The sequence below is a fragment of the Brettanomyces bruxellensis genome, chromosome 5 (genome assembly GCF_011074885.1).
Source record: "Brettanomyces bruxellensis chromosome 5, complete sequence".
Classification (NCBI taxonomy): domain Eukaryota; kingdom Fungi; phylum Ascomycota; class Pichiomycetes; order Pichiales; family Pichiaceae; genus Brettanomyces; species Brettanomyces bruxellensis.
This window is the reverse complement of record NC_054686.1, coordinates 608047-623481: the sequence shown is the minus strand read 5'-3', so window position 1 is coordinate 623481 and position 15435 is coordinate 608047. Positions and strand designations below refer to the sequence as shown.

General features: G+C 37.2%; 7 protein-coding genes across 7 annotated transcripts; 5 read left to right on the top strand and 2 right to left on the bottom strand.

Moving 5' to 3' along the window:
• Positions 1-456: 456 nt before the first annotated feature.
• On the bottom strand, positions 457-1923 carry BRETT_004302 (uncharacterized protein; the record flags this gene model as incomplete). The annotated part of the gene is made up of 1 exon (XM_041282798.1): positions 457-1923. One exon carries the CDS (start codon positions 1921-1923, stop codon positions 457-459), a length of 1467 nt encoding a protein of 488 aa, XP_041135574.1.
• Positions 1924-2197: 274 nt separating this feature from the next.
• BRETT_004301 (uncharacterized protein) lies at positions 2198-3649 on the top strand (the record flags this gene model as incomplete). Its single annotated transcript, XM_041282797.1, has 1 exon — positions 2198-3649. One exon carries the CDS (start codon positions 2198-2200, stop codon positions 3647-3649), a length of 1452 nt encoding a protein of 483 aa, XP_041135573.1.
• A 964-nt stretch (positions 3650-4613) lies between these two features.
• BAT1 (Mitochondrial branched-chain amino acid (BCAA) aminotransferase) lies at positions 4614-5741 on the top strand (the record flags this gene model as incomplete). Its single annotated transcript, XM_041282796.1, has 1 exon — positions 4614-5741. One exon carries the CDS (start codon positions 4614-4616, stop codon positions 5739-5741), a length of 1128 nt encoding a protein of 375 aa, XP_041135572.1.
• Positions 5742-6147: 406 nt separating this feature from the next.
• BRETT_004299 (uncharacterized protein) lies at positions 6148-6963 on the top strand (the record flags this gene model as incomplete). Its single annotated transcript, XM_041282795.1, has 1 exon — positions 6148-6963. The coding sequence occupies one exon, from the start codon at positions 6148-6150 to the stop codon at positions 6961-6963; it is 816 nt and encodes a 271-aa protein (XP_041135571.1).
• An 844-nt stretch (positions 6964-7807) lies between these two features.
• Positions 7808-9040, top strand: BRETT_004298 (uncharacterized protein; the record flags this gene model as incomplete). Its single annotated transcript, XM_041282794.1, has 1 exon — positions 7808-9040. The coding sequence occupies one exon, from the start codon at positions 7808-7810 to the stop codon at positions 9038-9040; it is 1233 nt and encodes a 410-aa protein (XP_041135570.1).
• Positions 9041-9498: 458 nt separating this feature from the next.
• Positions 9499-10641, bottom strand: BRETT_004297 (uncharacterized protein; the record flags this gene model as incomplete). Its single annotated transcript, XM_041282793.1, has 1 exon — positions 9499-10641. The coding sequence occupies one exon, from the start codon at positions 10639-10641 to the stop codon at positions 9499-9501; it is 1143 nt and encodes a 380-aa protein (XP_041135569.1).
• A 944-nt stretch (positions 10642-11585) lies between these two features.
• On the top strand, positions 11586-14632 carry BRETT_004296 (uncharacterized protein; the record flags this gene model as incomplete). Its single annotated transcript, XM_041282792.1, has 3 exons — positions 11586-11726; positions 11794-13467; positions 14048-14632. The coding sequence occupies 3 exons, from the start codon at positions 11586-11588 to the stop codon at positions 14630-14632; spliced, it is 2400 nt and encodes a 799-aa protein (XP_041135568.1).
• Between the last annotated feature and the right edge of the window lie 803 nt (positions 14633-15435).

Genomic DNA, 15435 nt, shown 5'->3' with positions numbered 1-15435 from the left:
GCAGATTCGTAAACTCCCCCCTATATATAAGATCACGAATAGTGATTTTTTTTGCGCATCCTAACGGAAAACAAAATAATACCGTCCATTGTTCCCCCCTCTTTAAAAATCAAAAAGATATTACTAAGGATTTAGGAATCATTTTCTTGACAATAAAATTACTACAATTCTCAACAAGAAAACCGCTAATTGGGAATAGATGCCGAGAAATATTCTAATAATTGGATACCTCAAATTTTTCTTTTTCTAAGCATGACAGCACATTATTTATTTCCAAACAATGAAAGCGGCAATTGGGGCTTTACCGAGCATGTTTTTCTTCCTCAAAATTTGGGTATTCTCGCGAAATCCACATACTGTTACGATAGGATTTTCAATACTGTAATACTCTGAGAAATAATACCAAAAAAAAAAGTACATTTATTTTTATACTATTTATATATTATATTGTGCTTTTCATTTGTTGGCAATGGTGGCGTATTCTTTATACAACTCCTCATATTTTGATTTCAATGTAGAAAAAGAGGCACCCATCTGCTCCAACTGCTTTTTCAACTCCGCAGTTTCACCCAGTTTCGTGGCTGTGCTAGTGTTAGAACCCGAAATAGAAATAATTTCGGATTTACCAGTGTTTTCGAAACATTTTTGTTGGCTTTGAACAGTATTGATAAATTCATCCACGTCAAATCTTTCCGCTGTACTTTCCAGATGACCCAATCTCTTTGTAATCTCGTGTTTTCCTATAATTTCGGAATCGACAACAACCCTTTTCAAAATTGGAATATTCCTGATTATCCGCTTATCCTTGACATCTCTTGTTAACTTCTTGTCATCGCACATTGCATTGAATAATAATATTTGTGAGACTGGTCCAGAAAGTGTTTTTAGTTTTCTTTGAATTTGCTTAGTTCTAATATCCACTATAAACACATACCCACTCATATCTCCGCATATGATTGTGGTACCGTCAATGTTCACAATAGTTTTAGTGATTGCATTTTCCTCCTTACTTTTGTTTTTATCGGCTGATTCACTTTGGATACATGCGATTGATTCATCATTATTCAAATCAGGCTTTAACGTGATAACCTTACCCAAGCCACCGACTGCCTCCAATACATGTGAACTTGGGTCCGCCTTATAAAGATTAATTACACGAATGGTACCATTTTGAAGTCCTGCATAAAGAGCCCTAAAGCTAGGATCGGATGCAAGAGAAGTTACCTTTTGCGGAAGAACAAATGTAGTTAAAAGTTGCTTGGAAACGAGACTGTAGCACCTAATTGTGCTGTCTTCAGATGACGAATATATAATTGCATCATCATCTAACCCGGCTGAGACTACTATATCTGTGACAGGCAAGGTATGGTTTGAAAAAACAGCGTACGGCTGGGATCGCACTATATGATCAGAGATCAAATCTGTAATTTTCCACACGGTAACCCTGGAATCGGCACCTCCCGTAACGATATAGTTATTACACTGCTTTATAACAGTCATGGATTGATAATGACACTCTTTAACAGCAAGAAGTAATCCAGACGATAGCTCCCATACATATAAGCGTCCCGTGCTACTTCCACCAACTAGAAGCCAATTTTCAGACGAGTTTCTAGATGAGGATGCAATAGTTGGATGATCAATAATCTGTATACATGTTAGTGGCTCAGGAATAGGTATTCTCTGCTCTGGAGCCTCTTTCCCGTAAAGATAAACTTGAATTAATGCCTTCTTATAGCAAGCCGTAATAAGTTTGGTTTCTTGGCCAACACCGGTTAAAACAGCACCATTTCGATCACAATAGCATTGTCGATATTGAAGATATTGCTTCGGAGAGTGAGTTGATGAAAGATAGCCGAATGTGCTTAAATGCTTTTTATCTGCATCACTTCCCTTTGAACAGTAAAAGGCAACTTCATCCATAGTTGTAGTTATAAATTGGCCCTTTTTATATAACAGAAAGATGCTATCTAAACTATTCTTGAACATCATGGTGCAGTATAGACGATATGAAAATTTTATTTCCATTTTTTTTTTTTTTTTTTTTTTTTCAATTCCCAAACCCGTTCGGTTCGTTGATCCCATTTTTATCAAGTAAGAGGCGTAAATCATATCTTTACAACTACCAAAAAGCAGGATATGTGCTAATTACATCTTTTAAATTTGCATTCATAGACACGCGTGCACTTTAATAAAAATGCCTATTAACTACATTGCAAATCTTATCGTGAAGGGACCGGAAAATACAGCAGGATGGAAGTATATTCGGAAATTGGGGCCACCTGCTTTATTGATCACTCTTCTTAAGCTATATTTCAATGGATCAAACAATACATGGCAGCGTGATCTTCACGGGAAGGTGTACATGATTACAGGAGGGACATCTGGAATTGGATCGGAATTGGTGAAAGAACTGGCACAGAGAGGTGCACAGCTAGTTCTTCTCACATCCCAATTAGAAAAGGATAATAGTGGTGCAGTTTGGATTACAGATTATGTGGATGATCTACGTGATGCAACTGGCAATCCTTTAATATACGTGGAGCAATGTGATCTATCATCGCTTTACTCAGTTCGGAAGTTCGCAACAAAATGGTTGGACAATAGGGTGCCAAGAAGACTTGATGGAATTATATGCCTTGCTTCGGAAAGGGTGCCACCCGGAAAGCAAAGAGAAGTCAGTACAGAAGGTGTTGAAAAGCAACTCGCAGTCAACTATTTGGGCCATTACCATCTTCTCACATTGCTTATTCCTGCTATAAAATCCCAGCCGATTGATAGGGATGTTAGAATTGTGCTATCGACATGTTCAACCCAGGCAGTGGGAACTGTTGACCTGGATGATTTACTATGGGAAAATAAACTATACCCAAGTCGAAGCCCATGGAGAGTTTACGGAAGCTCCAAATTGATGCTTCACATGTTTGCGAAGGAATTTCAAAGAAGGCTTGATGAAGAATACAAAAAGAAGAAGCATTCACCAGATGTTGTTAGTAGAATCAAAGTGAATGTCGTAAATCCCGGCATTGTGAGGAGTCCATCCACGCGGAGATTTCTTTCGTTTGGTCGCGTTTTTGGTCTCTTGCTATATCTAATATTATATCCAGTCTTTTGGATATTTTTCAAGTCTTGCGAATCGGGCATGCAATCTATTATCTTTGCTTTATCATGTCCAGACCTCTTGAATATTGAAGGGGGCAAGTACATAAGAGAGTGTAAAATTGTGGACACTAAACTCAGAAAGGAACTAGAGGACGAGAAATTACAGAAGGAGCTTTATGATGAGACTGCCAAAAAAATCGCTGAACTTGAAAAGATATCGGCCCTCGAAAGAAATATTGGTAATAAGAAAGTTAAAAAGGGAAAGAACGCAAAGAAAGTTAAGAAAGGAAAGAAAGAGGAGGCAGAAGGTATCGAGAACTTGTTGAAAGAGAAAATTAATGGACTTTCAAACGCAGACAGAAATAGGCTTTTCACATCTGTCTTCGATGACTCAAAAGATGTGTATCCAGACATGAAACATAAGGATTTAACAGAGGAGCAGGAGAGTGCAAGGAATATTCTTTTAAAGAAACTTGACGAAAAATACGAGGCTTCACGAAAGAAGGTCACAACCAAGGATAACAGTAATGGAAAGAAAAGCGTATAAGTGAGAAGAAGCGTGGTGGATGCCGATCATTGATAAAAGGTGACGGATAATCTAGAAAATATAGATGACTATTAATAAGTATTAGCTGTGCCTTGATTTGTGTTGTGTTCACGTAGCTCATACTGCTATTTGGTTAAAATATTACATATCGGCAGCCTCATGTATACTACAATGGTCTTAATACATTTCCCCGATGCGATTATAGAGAACAATCAATCGGTTGCATGAAACTTTTTTTCTTCGCATTCATCCCACTTCAAATTTTTTTTTTTGATTTTTCAATTTCTCGATTTTTTCATTCTCGATAAAAAAACAATCCCGCCATTAACCGACCTCTTGATTTACATTGTAGAGTCATCAAGCATTCCGTTACCGGAGGATGTACTTTATCGTTCTATCTCCCTATTTGGGGTAGATCAAAATGTCAAAGTGCACAAATCAAATAGAATGAGTTTCTTTTTGGCCTAGATGTGAGTCCAGTTATAAGGGTTTATTAGAAGAAGAAAATATTTAATGGTTATCGATAATTTAACGTTAAAACAGTTGATGTGCAGTTTCTCGGCTGTGACTAACTACCATCTGGAGATGTAGCATAATGCCGCTCGGCAGAGATCTTATCAGAAAATGAATAGACCATTTAAAGAGCATCTGCAGGAGAATCGGATAATCTATTGTATTTGTGCCTAGCTAAATTTTGTAGTCATTTCGCGTACAAATTTATCTTATATAGTTGGAAATTTCCTTCTGGAGAAAAAAATGGGTCATCAGGAAAATTTGTATCTCTGCATAGGAAGAGATGTGACAGTAGAAAAAAAAAGTTAGTGAAATATATATAGAGAGGTGAAATTATTCGCTCTTTTTTTGTTGATCACACAGATTTGAATTACTCAAGATGTTTTCTAATCTTAGAAATAGTATACGTCTAACTACACGTTCTGCAAACCTTGGAAACATATTATCTAGAATGTCGTCTACTGCTACACCGGCTGCCCTTGATGCCTCAAAATTGGTCATTCACAAGACCGAGAATCCAAAGCAAAAGTTGCCAAATGAAAAGTTGGTTTTTGGAAGATCTTTCACGGATCACATGCTAGAGGTCCCATGGCACAAGACCTCCGGATGGGGAACTCCGGTCATCAAGCCATACGGAAACATCACATTGGATCCATCTGCCATCGTCTTCCACTATGCTTTTGAGTTGTTTGAAGGTATGAAGGCTTACAAGGACGCCAAGGGACACATCAGAATTTTCCGTCCTGACAAAAACATGACGAGAATGAACAAGTCCGCCAGCAGAATTTGCTTGCCAACGTTTGACAGCGAGGAGTTGATCAAGTTGATCGGTGAGCTCTTGAAACTTGACAAGTCTTTCATTCCTGACCAGAGAGGATACTCTCTGTACATTAGACCAACCATGATTGGTACTACCACCGGATTGGGTGTTCATGCCCCAGAGGATGCTCTTTTGTACGTCGTCTGCTCACCAGTTGGTCCATACTACTCCACAGGCTTCAAGGCTGTGAGGTTGGAGGCCACCGATTACGCTGTTAGGGCATGGCCAGGTGGTGTTGGTGACAAGAAGTTGGGTGCTAACTACGCTCCTTCTGTCAAACCACAGTTAGAGGCTGCTTCCAGAGGCTACCAGCAGAACTTGTGGTTGTTTGGCCCAGACAAGCACGTCACTGAAGTTGGTACCATGAACTTTTTCGTTGCTTTCCAGGACAAGAATGGAAAGAAGGAGTTGGTTACTGCTCCATTGGATGGTATGATCTTGGAGGGTGTCACCAGAGACTCCATCCTTAACTTGTGCAAGGAGAAGTTGGACAAGAGCGAGTGGACCATCTCTGAGAGATACTGCTCGATCAAAGAGATCCAGGAGAAAGCCCAGAAGGGTGAAGTTCTAGAAGCTTTTGGTTCCGGAACTGCTGCTGTTGTTTCCCCAGTCAAGGAGATTGGTTACGATGGACAGCACATCAAGATACCATTGCTTCCAGGTGAAGAGGCTGGTGCCCTCACTAAGCAGATTGCTCAGTGGATTGCCGAGAGACAGTATGGTATTGTTGAGAGTGACTGGTCCAGGGTTATCGATTAAGTAACTATGCACGGTTTTTTTTCCTCACCTGAGTTGTGCTCATTTTCAAGATAGTGTAATGCAGCCATAATCATACGGATACGCTCCCGTCTGATCACATATTTGTTTTGTAGCAGGCGTAATGTATTGATAATATTTGCTTGAGTTTTGGTGGTGCGTTTTTTTTTTTTTTTTTTTTTTTTCGTCTTGTAATTCCCGGTCGATCTCGTATAACCGAATCTGTCCAAGAAAAATGCATTCTCTCGAAGATGCATCGGCAGTTTTTCTTCCTATCTTCCATTACTTTCAAGTATAACGAATGCTAAGCGTCCGATTTTCATCACCATCCTCCTTTCATTCTTTCCCAACTTTCTTTGTACTCCCTCAAAGAACTAAACGGTCCGTGATCCACCATATTTGCTAACTGATGGCGTTCTCTTCACTTTCAATTCTCAAGACCTTCGTTACCTCCGGATCAGCGTTCAAGATCGTTTATACAACAAGCAATGGCCCTATCATAAGTAATATTACAAAGAGGGTGCTTGTTCTCGACTCTTCGTTCAATCCTCCACACTTTGGGCATGCAACATTGGTGAAAAAATCCATTCTCTACCATTTTCCGGACCAATCCGATGTTTCCGTCTCCACGATTAATACGAAATCGGTGCTTCTCCTTTTATCACTGAAGAATGCAGATAAAAAGACCGCAGATCTAGGAAATTACTCACTAAGGTTGGATATGATCCAATTGTTGGCTTCTCATATTTCTGAGGATTATGGTATTGCCTGCTCAATTGGGTTGACAACCAAGTCTCTCTTCACTGAGAAAATAAGTGCTATAAATCAGGAAATAAACAAACCGCAGGTGAAGTTTACTTTTCTTTTAGGGTTTGACACTCTTGTAAGACTGTTTGATCCAAAATATTATCCTAATCAATCGATATCATCCGCATTGAAACCGCTGTTTGCCAACTCTAGCTTCTTCATTTTAAGCAGAAATGATGAGAAATATCCACAGGAGGAGCAGGAAAAATATATTGAAAAGATTGAACGTGGTGAGTTTAAGAATGACATTCCTTCAGAATGGACTAGACATTTGTTTTTGGTGAGGGGAGACGGCACAAGTCTAAATATCAGCTCATCTGAAATCAGAGCCATGATTAACGGCGGTCAAGAAAAATGGAAAAAGTACACATATGCAGATATAATTGGCTACATTACAGATCATAATATGTACGTCTGAAAGTCCGTTGCTATTTGAGGTAAGGAAATACCGATTGATGTTATGATCTTACCTGATTGCCGAAAGCAGATCCTATTTTTTCGATCGACGTTAATCGACCGGTCAATTATTCTTTATCAAGTCCCGATCCTGGAATGGGCGCGAGAATTACAAGAATGTATAGAGTGAGAAATCGCGAATTTGGGCAGCACAAAATGAAAGATAACAATACGCAAAGTTAATTTACAAAAATTGTTGCCTTTCTCTTCTTTCGGCTGTACGGTCTCGCATTATCAGGCAAGAAATAAAGTGAGATTTATTATTGGCCTCTTTTTTTTTTTTTTTTTGCGAATATATTGAACATTCCGCGAAAAGAGGGTGTGAAAGCAATTTCCCGCTGCTTTAAGTTTCTTTTTTATTTTGTTAAAACCAAGCTTCACCTTTTTATAAGCGTTATAAGGTAGGTCAGATTTTGGTATTTTTCGATAAAAAAAATATCAACAACTAGCTCAGGCATTATATTATCACATATTCGAATCTTAGGTCGAAGATATATATAATAGTTGTTCTTCTAAGCGTGTTTTGATTGAACCGTTTTCGCCAGTTGAGTTAATTTTACCTAAGAAAACAGTTTGCCACTTGTCTGTTTCTCTCCCCTCAACCCCGCTTTGCTGCTTGCAAGAAAAAATTTTTCCTCAGCATCTTGACTTTCCCCTCTAAGCGCGAACCAATTTGCCACAAATACTTTGTTGCAAAGAAAGGTTGCTAAGAAAAATTTACTTAGGCTTACCGGAAGAGACGGAAACATCAGACTCGTTAATATTAGTTAATAGTTTCTGGTTTGGAATTATTGTACACTATAAATATGGCTGCACTGTCGTTGAAAAGAGCATATATGCAGAGAAACGCCTCTGCAACTCGCATGCTAGATGAAATGTCACGTGCTAAAAGGCAGTGTTTGAAGAGGACGACGGATTTTCTTGTTAAAAGATTTGAGGCCCAATCTGATGATGGGGACTCTGATGATGTCAAAGACTTCAATAATGAAGATAACGGATTTGGAACTTCACCTCTTGATATAAGGAAATCCCTGAGGGCTCTTTCAGTTCCTATGACAGATTATAAAATGTCAAGGGCCGTCGCGCAGTACAGCGATGACGATGAAACAGATCTAGAAGCTTCTAAGAAGCATCGGAGGAATTCTCGGAGAAGACGTTCGAACTCAAAAGAGCATCGGGCACATAGTTTCACCGAAAATTCGGATTGTCTATCTACAGCCTCTCTGGAGTATTCTAGCCGTGATCTGAATGTTCGCGGGTCGTCTTTTGATGACAGTATGAGGGATGACAAGAAATTGAATCATCGTAGATCCTCAAGTTTTATGAGTTGTTTGCCTACGAGTCCGCTTTCGTTCGATACATATACTGTTCCTTCATGCTCACATGTGTCTGTTTGTCATAACGGGATTCCAAGTTCCGACTTTGATGCCAGATCTCGGTGCTTTGACTATTTGGTTGGAGCTATTGATGAGGCGTGGGCTCGTTATTGCGATTCTACCTCGCACGACGAAGAAATTGCATATGGCTTTGAAAATGAGAAGAGTATTGATGATTCCAGCGTGAGTCATTCCTTCATGCAAATTCCACGACCTCATGGCCATAATGATCAGCTTAAGGGTAAAGTCAATCCTGATGACGGATCGATATCGAGTGCAAATTCGTCAGTTTGCTCTTCGGACGAGGGAAATTTAACATCGTCGACATTTATCACTGATTATGACAGTGATAGCAACGCTCAAAGATCAAGGCTAGCCAATAAGGTGGCGGCAGCAGGACTGCAGAGCCATTGTCGAGTTTCTGAGGTGCCGGAAAACATGAGGCTCCAGAAATTGAAGGATAGGTTCATTAAAGCAAAATACTATTTGCAAGATTACGTTGATTCCGAGGAACCAGAGGATTGTTTCCTATTTTGGAAGAAATGGGATCTCGTTAAATATTCTGCTATCGAGTTAGTGGAAGATACTGATAATGATGATAAAATCGAAAAAGCTCTCGAAGAGTTGGAAGCTGGAAGAGATGCCACTTCATATGAGATGTGATACAAAAGTATAAATTGAAACTTTTCTGTTTGTTTCTTCTTTTTACTTTTACACATTTCAATTATCTATCGAATTTTGGTCTACTTTGATTATTTTCCACTGGCTAAAGTGTTATTACATACAGTCCTTGCTATCATGATAATTATCGTGATCCCTATTTTTATTTCTTACTCATATTCTCACATATTTCTCTTATCCCTGCATTGTTTCTTTTATATCTTTTCTCTATGTATATTAATTTTAGGTTGAACGAATGTCAATTGCGCGTATCCCGTATCTTATATTAGTGGTGGAAACTGTTGAATTGAACAGAATTACAAAATTTGTATGCTAAAATGCTAGATATATCTTGGTTTTATCTCTATTTTAATGCCCTTCATAGATTAAGTAGGAGTATGTGTAGTTTCTGGAATCAAGATGACTACACAAACACATTATCACACCAAGAAAAGTTTAGCCTAATTTGGAGTCTTCGGACGGAGCTGTTCTATATCATTTGTTAGCGGAATCCTCTGTCCAACTGCTCCTAACTCCTTTCCATATCTTTCAGGATTGAAATTGTCAAGAATGACGTCAGGACTAATAATTACCCAACCGGGTCTCATTTTAACTGGGTGATCCAGACCTGTCGATGTTGGAATAATATGCAATCTTCTTGTCGAGTTAGAAAAGTTTTCGGCCACTTCATATATCTGATTTGGCACAGCCGAGTTTCCTGTACTCTGATTTTCAACAGCAAAATCGGTATTAATGTTGCAATGTATTAATTCTTTATCTGTAGATCTTCTGACGGTACCCGTTATGCACATCCAACAATGCCATTGCAGTTCTTCTAAAATTTGCTTTTCCGGTATATTTGCCTCTGTTGGATAGTATGGAGAATTTTTATCAACAGGAACAAAGATTAATTCTTCTGATCTTCTGAAGCGTTTAGCCCATGAATTGGGATCATTGAGTAACCTCGAAAGCTCGGATATCTTTTGTGTAGAGGCCCATATAAATAAAAATCCTGGCTTTGCCGCAAGCTTATCTATTGGAAGCTGTGATAAAATTGGATACAATAATTGATTCTCAGAAAGGGCACCTATCATAATTACATCAAACTGAAGATGGTAGTTATGAACCCATGAGTTCAATGTTTTAACCATATTTTCTGTCTTTACCCGTGCTCCGAAAGGAACAGTAGCATATTTTCGAATTTGCTGCTCTTTTAATCGACATAGTCTTTGAAGTTTGGGATAGCCTTCAACTTGCTGCTTTGCATTTCTTATATAGCGGACTGGTAGTATTCCAGAATGAATGTAATGATTTGAGTAATCATTTTTGAAGCAACCAGGAGAAGAGTTAGTTTTAGGTCGAAAGCCAATATATTGTGAAGTCATCCCATAATTCCCACCAATATAGTTATTTGAACCTCCAAACCCACGTGCACTGTGTGCCGATGCCATCTTCACAGCCATCAGTTTATGACCAGCCCCAGGCCTATTAGTGAAGTCTCGCGAAATGGTTTTAAGAGGTGAAATCCCTCTAGAGGTATTCAATCTCCAAATATCCCGTTTTCTCTTATCACTTTCAAATCTTTTATTTAGGCGTTCATTCATTGCAGGTAATATTTATTTTCGGTAACTATTCTAAACTGAATATTTGAGATGAAGTTGATTGATTGATTTCTTTGAAGGTGGATACACTTATAACTATATATGAGATCTAGGTTGGATTTCTAGTACCCAATAAAAAAAAATAGAATGAAACAAACGATTGGGCTATGTATATATATATATATATATATATTCATTTATATGCAGAAGAAGAAATGATCTGAAATATTAGTTAAGCATTAGCATTAAATAATGAAAAGTGTGTTCCCGTTTGTGAGAGATCGATCCATTTTTGATTGATTTTGTTACACGGAAACCTCTGAAACCTCCTTTTATTCTGATACACATTATAATGCGAGGGAAACATCTCGGGAAGGGGAGGGAAAAAAATCTCTGGGGTTTCAGAAATTAGATTTCGTGCCTTATTATTTCTACTCCAGGAACTGCCTAGTGCAGTATCATTATTAATATTTTTTTCTTCTTTCTTTTCTTTCAGCTTCGTCGGTTTTTAATTATCGTAAAATACTAATCAAAACCGTATCACTTTCGAAATATGACTTATTATATTAAATGGGGGCTTTAGACTTTTTGGTATTTAATATTGAACGCATGTTGTTTGATCTTCTGATTATTGACTGTTTTGAGGCCCATATAACTGTCAAATAGTATTCAGAACTTTATTATTATTCAAGTTCTTTATTCGATGTGTTTCATATACATCCGTACACTACTATTATTCTTTCCCTTCGCAAATACTTTTTGTCTTGTTCAAATAAATCCATGTATCGAAGTCCCGCGCCTAAAATTTGAAGAAGGATTTCCTCAACCATAATTAAATATTACATTGGATGACACTTTATAAAAAGTAATAATCACCTCATATTATTAGTGGTTTTAAACATTTTAATCAAAGTTTTGAAAAATTTGCTTCAGTATAATAACTTGAAATGAGTTCATACGATGTTAATTCGTACATAGCAACCACTTCTACGGTACCAAATGCTGTAAGCTCTTCAACAAAAGTTAAGCAGTATGAACCACAGGTACAACTTCTATGTCAAAGAATCAAAGATGAAATGCTATTGGCGGTAAGATTTTTGTCCATATTAATTAACTAATTTTGTACTTTATAATACTAACGTAATAATTAATTAGAAAGAAAGAATTAAACCAGATGCCCTTCTGAAAGATCTTATAAGGTTAAATGAAGCCTTAAAAGATTGGGGAACAACAAACTTAGAATGTTTGATTTATTATCAAACGTTTTCTCAGCTTCGAGAAATACCATATTTATTTCCAAGGTACAGCAAGCTTACAGAGCTTTCCACGCATATCTTTATTAGTGTGATTCATAATATTTTCAGGCAGGAAGGTGAATTAACTGAAAGAAGCGGAAATGTAATATTTTCTACGGAGATCTATATACAAGGACTTCTGAAAAGCAAGACTCTTGGCTCACTCAAATCCACAGCCGATCTAGTTGATCATATTCTCTCAACTTATAAGCACTCCCCTGAAGGATTTAATTTATGGATTATCAAAAGAAAGGGAGGACAAGCAAAGGCAAGTTCTTTATACAGAATGATTTCACTATGCACACCATCTGTTGCATTTGGACTTCAATTTTTTCAGCAGACACTAAAGGAAGTCTATCATGATTCCTCAACTATTAAAATTGCAAATCATATGTTTGACAATATTATTCACTTGTTAAGATCATTTGATATTCTAAGGACGGAATTTTATGCCTCTGGGTTTGATCGTCTTCTACTCTCATTTCCACTTGTACTTCGGGAAAAGTTGATAAAAAATCAAGTAGAATTACTGAAATTGGATTATACTACGAATAATCTTAAGGCTTATGATTTTAAAAGTACTCCGGAATGCAAAACTTATCTTGCATCATTACAATACTTTGTGAATGTTACTCAGAGATTAGGGCATCCAGATTTACAAAAATTCATGATTGATTCTCTTGCTTCATTTTTTGAGGGCACGTTAGGGAGTGAAGGTAAACAAGGGACAGCACTGTCTTTGTTTTTTCAAGGATTCAAAATACTCTCAAAATTCACATTTCAACAGGATTATACAATAAGAACGGTTAAAAATCTTCTTGAAAAAGACAGTTTTATATCAAGCGTATGGGGAATCATGCTATGTTATATCAGATCACAGACTAAGGAAGTTTATCACACCCTTACCTCCAGAAGAGCTCATTTGGAGCTCCTAACATTTCTTCAAGACATCTTCGAAACTAAGGATGAAATTATTTCAGAAGTGATATTTGAAAGACATAATAAGGATGCAGTGGTTATTGATAATACATCCTGGATCATAAACATGGTTTATGAAACATCAAACTCTTCTGTTCTTAAAATCAACGAGACTTTTTCAGTGCTATTACGTGATGCTTCGATAACAAAAATCCTCACTGCGCAATGCATTAATCTTCTTAGACCGGAATCTGTGTTTGCGGAACTGTTAGTTGCAAGATTGTATATGTTTTACTTCTACCAGCCCGATGAAAATATTGCTTTCTTAAAAGTATTATCAACAATAATCTTTCGGACAAGTGGTGCAGTCTTTAAAATGAATAGTTGTGCAATTGCAAATGCAATTAAGAGCGTTTACCATTCATGGAGAATCTCGAATCAAATGTTACTTGCGGAAACAGACCTTACTGATGAGCTGATCTTAGGTGATTCAATTTTAAATACACTACCAAACGATTCCAAATTTAGGTATTGGAAGTTTTTCTGTAAAAGTGATCCAGAACTACATCTCGAACTGCGGAAGAATATTAAAGAAAATCATATAGTATTTGATGATGTATTGTGCACATCATACTGCCTAAACAAATTATTTTATTTCGTTGGGGAAAGAGCATGAATTTCAAAATTATACATTTTAAAATTAAATTAATATTGTTCACGTTCCCAAAACAAAATAAAATAGTAAAAATACAATGTACTTTGTTAGATTAATTCACAAATTTCGTGCGACGTTCGGATTACACAATGGAAATCAACTTTTTTTCCTGATCCGTTAAATCGGGTGCAGATAAAAAATTTAGCACCGTTGTTAGAATACAGATAATTAAGTGTCTCGCTCATAGAATAATACAACATCCGTAAAGTTATCAGATCTCAAACTAAAATATTACCTAAATTAAGCCATAATCGTTATAAGCATAGACTGTAAATTAGTTTGGCTGAATTTTTAATTGTATAAAAGGAGGTGGTATCCTTCAACGAAATGTATTTTATGTTAATTATGGTTGTCCGCTAAATGATCCTAATGAGACACAAATATCAAGACATAACTATTCGAAAGTCACAATATGCTAGCACATTTATACATAATATTTTTTGCAATTTCAACCACATTGGCTCATCCACTTTTTGGAAAGCGCGGATTTGCTAAGTTCAACCTTACTGCGCCTTTGATTCCACCACATTTCCAGAACTCGTCGTACAGTAATGCCAGCTCTATTGTTTTGTTTTCAAATACGTCTTCGTTGGATTCAACAGAGACAAAATCAATAACCCTCACCACCACAGTTGAACAATCCAGTTCAGCATCTGACACTACAGAAATTCCAACCACCACTGAGGTTTCCACCACATCTTCTGCTTCATCTGATACAACAAGTTCAACAAGTTCAACCAGTACTTCTGCATCTGGTGCAGTTCAAACCGGCCGCGGTACCTGGTATGAAGTTGGCAACGACAATTGTGGTACTTCGTCTACCAATGAAGATCTTGTTTGTGCCATCGCTCAAACTCTCTATGACAGCAACGCAAATTCAGATTCGGTTTCCGAATACTGCGGTAAAACAATTACTGCAACCTACCAAAACAAAAATGTCGTTGTCAAAGTTGTTGACTCATGTGAATCCTGCAGTGAAAGCGACTTGGATTTCTCACCTGCAGCTTTCAAGGAACTTGCCAGCTTAGATACTGGTGAGATTGAAATTGAATGGTCTTGGAATTAAATACAAACATATGTTTTAAATCTTCGTATCAGGGAATTACCAACTTGGGATTGTCTTTTTTATAATCATTTTTCTGCAATACCTATTGATGTGGGTAATGCCTACACTATCTTTAATTGCCGTTTTAGTTTTGAACTTTTCCATATTTGACGATCCCAAGATTTTCGTTCATTTATTATTTTCTGAATCAGTCTTCAATATAATAAGGAATGTAACTAAAGTACAAAAAAAAAAGAATGTCCGAATGGACTATGAATATTGATCTCAAAATCATTCCGACCGGCAGATCAATAAATCATTTTTTTTTTTTGACACAAGAAAACAACAACTTAACATTGAACTACGTCATATGTTTAAAACGGCTACCCCTTTATAGCGGTCGACCCCTTTAATTGTATCACGACGACACTTTTTTTCTTGGCCCAAAAATTCATTCATCTATTTTCCCGAACGAAACTGTCGCGAATTGATTTGTACCCGGTAGGATTAATGCACGTGTAAAGAACAAAAAAAAATACATGGAATCGCGCTGCAGAAATTCGCTTAGCTTGTGTGGAACAATCAAAATTCGCGTTTCAAGACTAAATGAGTGCTCAATCTAGATCTGAGCTGCCAAAGGTGGTACAGGTTGACACGAATGTTAGAATGATAGTGTACTAGAACAATTAAGTATTTTTTTAAAGGTTCGAGCCTATATAAACCTGGATATATCTTCTGTTCTCTAAAGATTTGTAAAAGTCAAAGTATAGGAGCCTGGTGAATTAAGCAGAAATACATATACCATAGGTAAAATCTTTTATCGG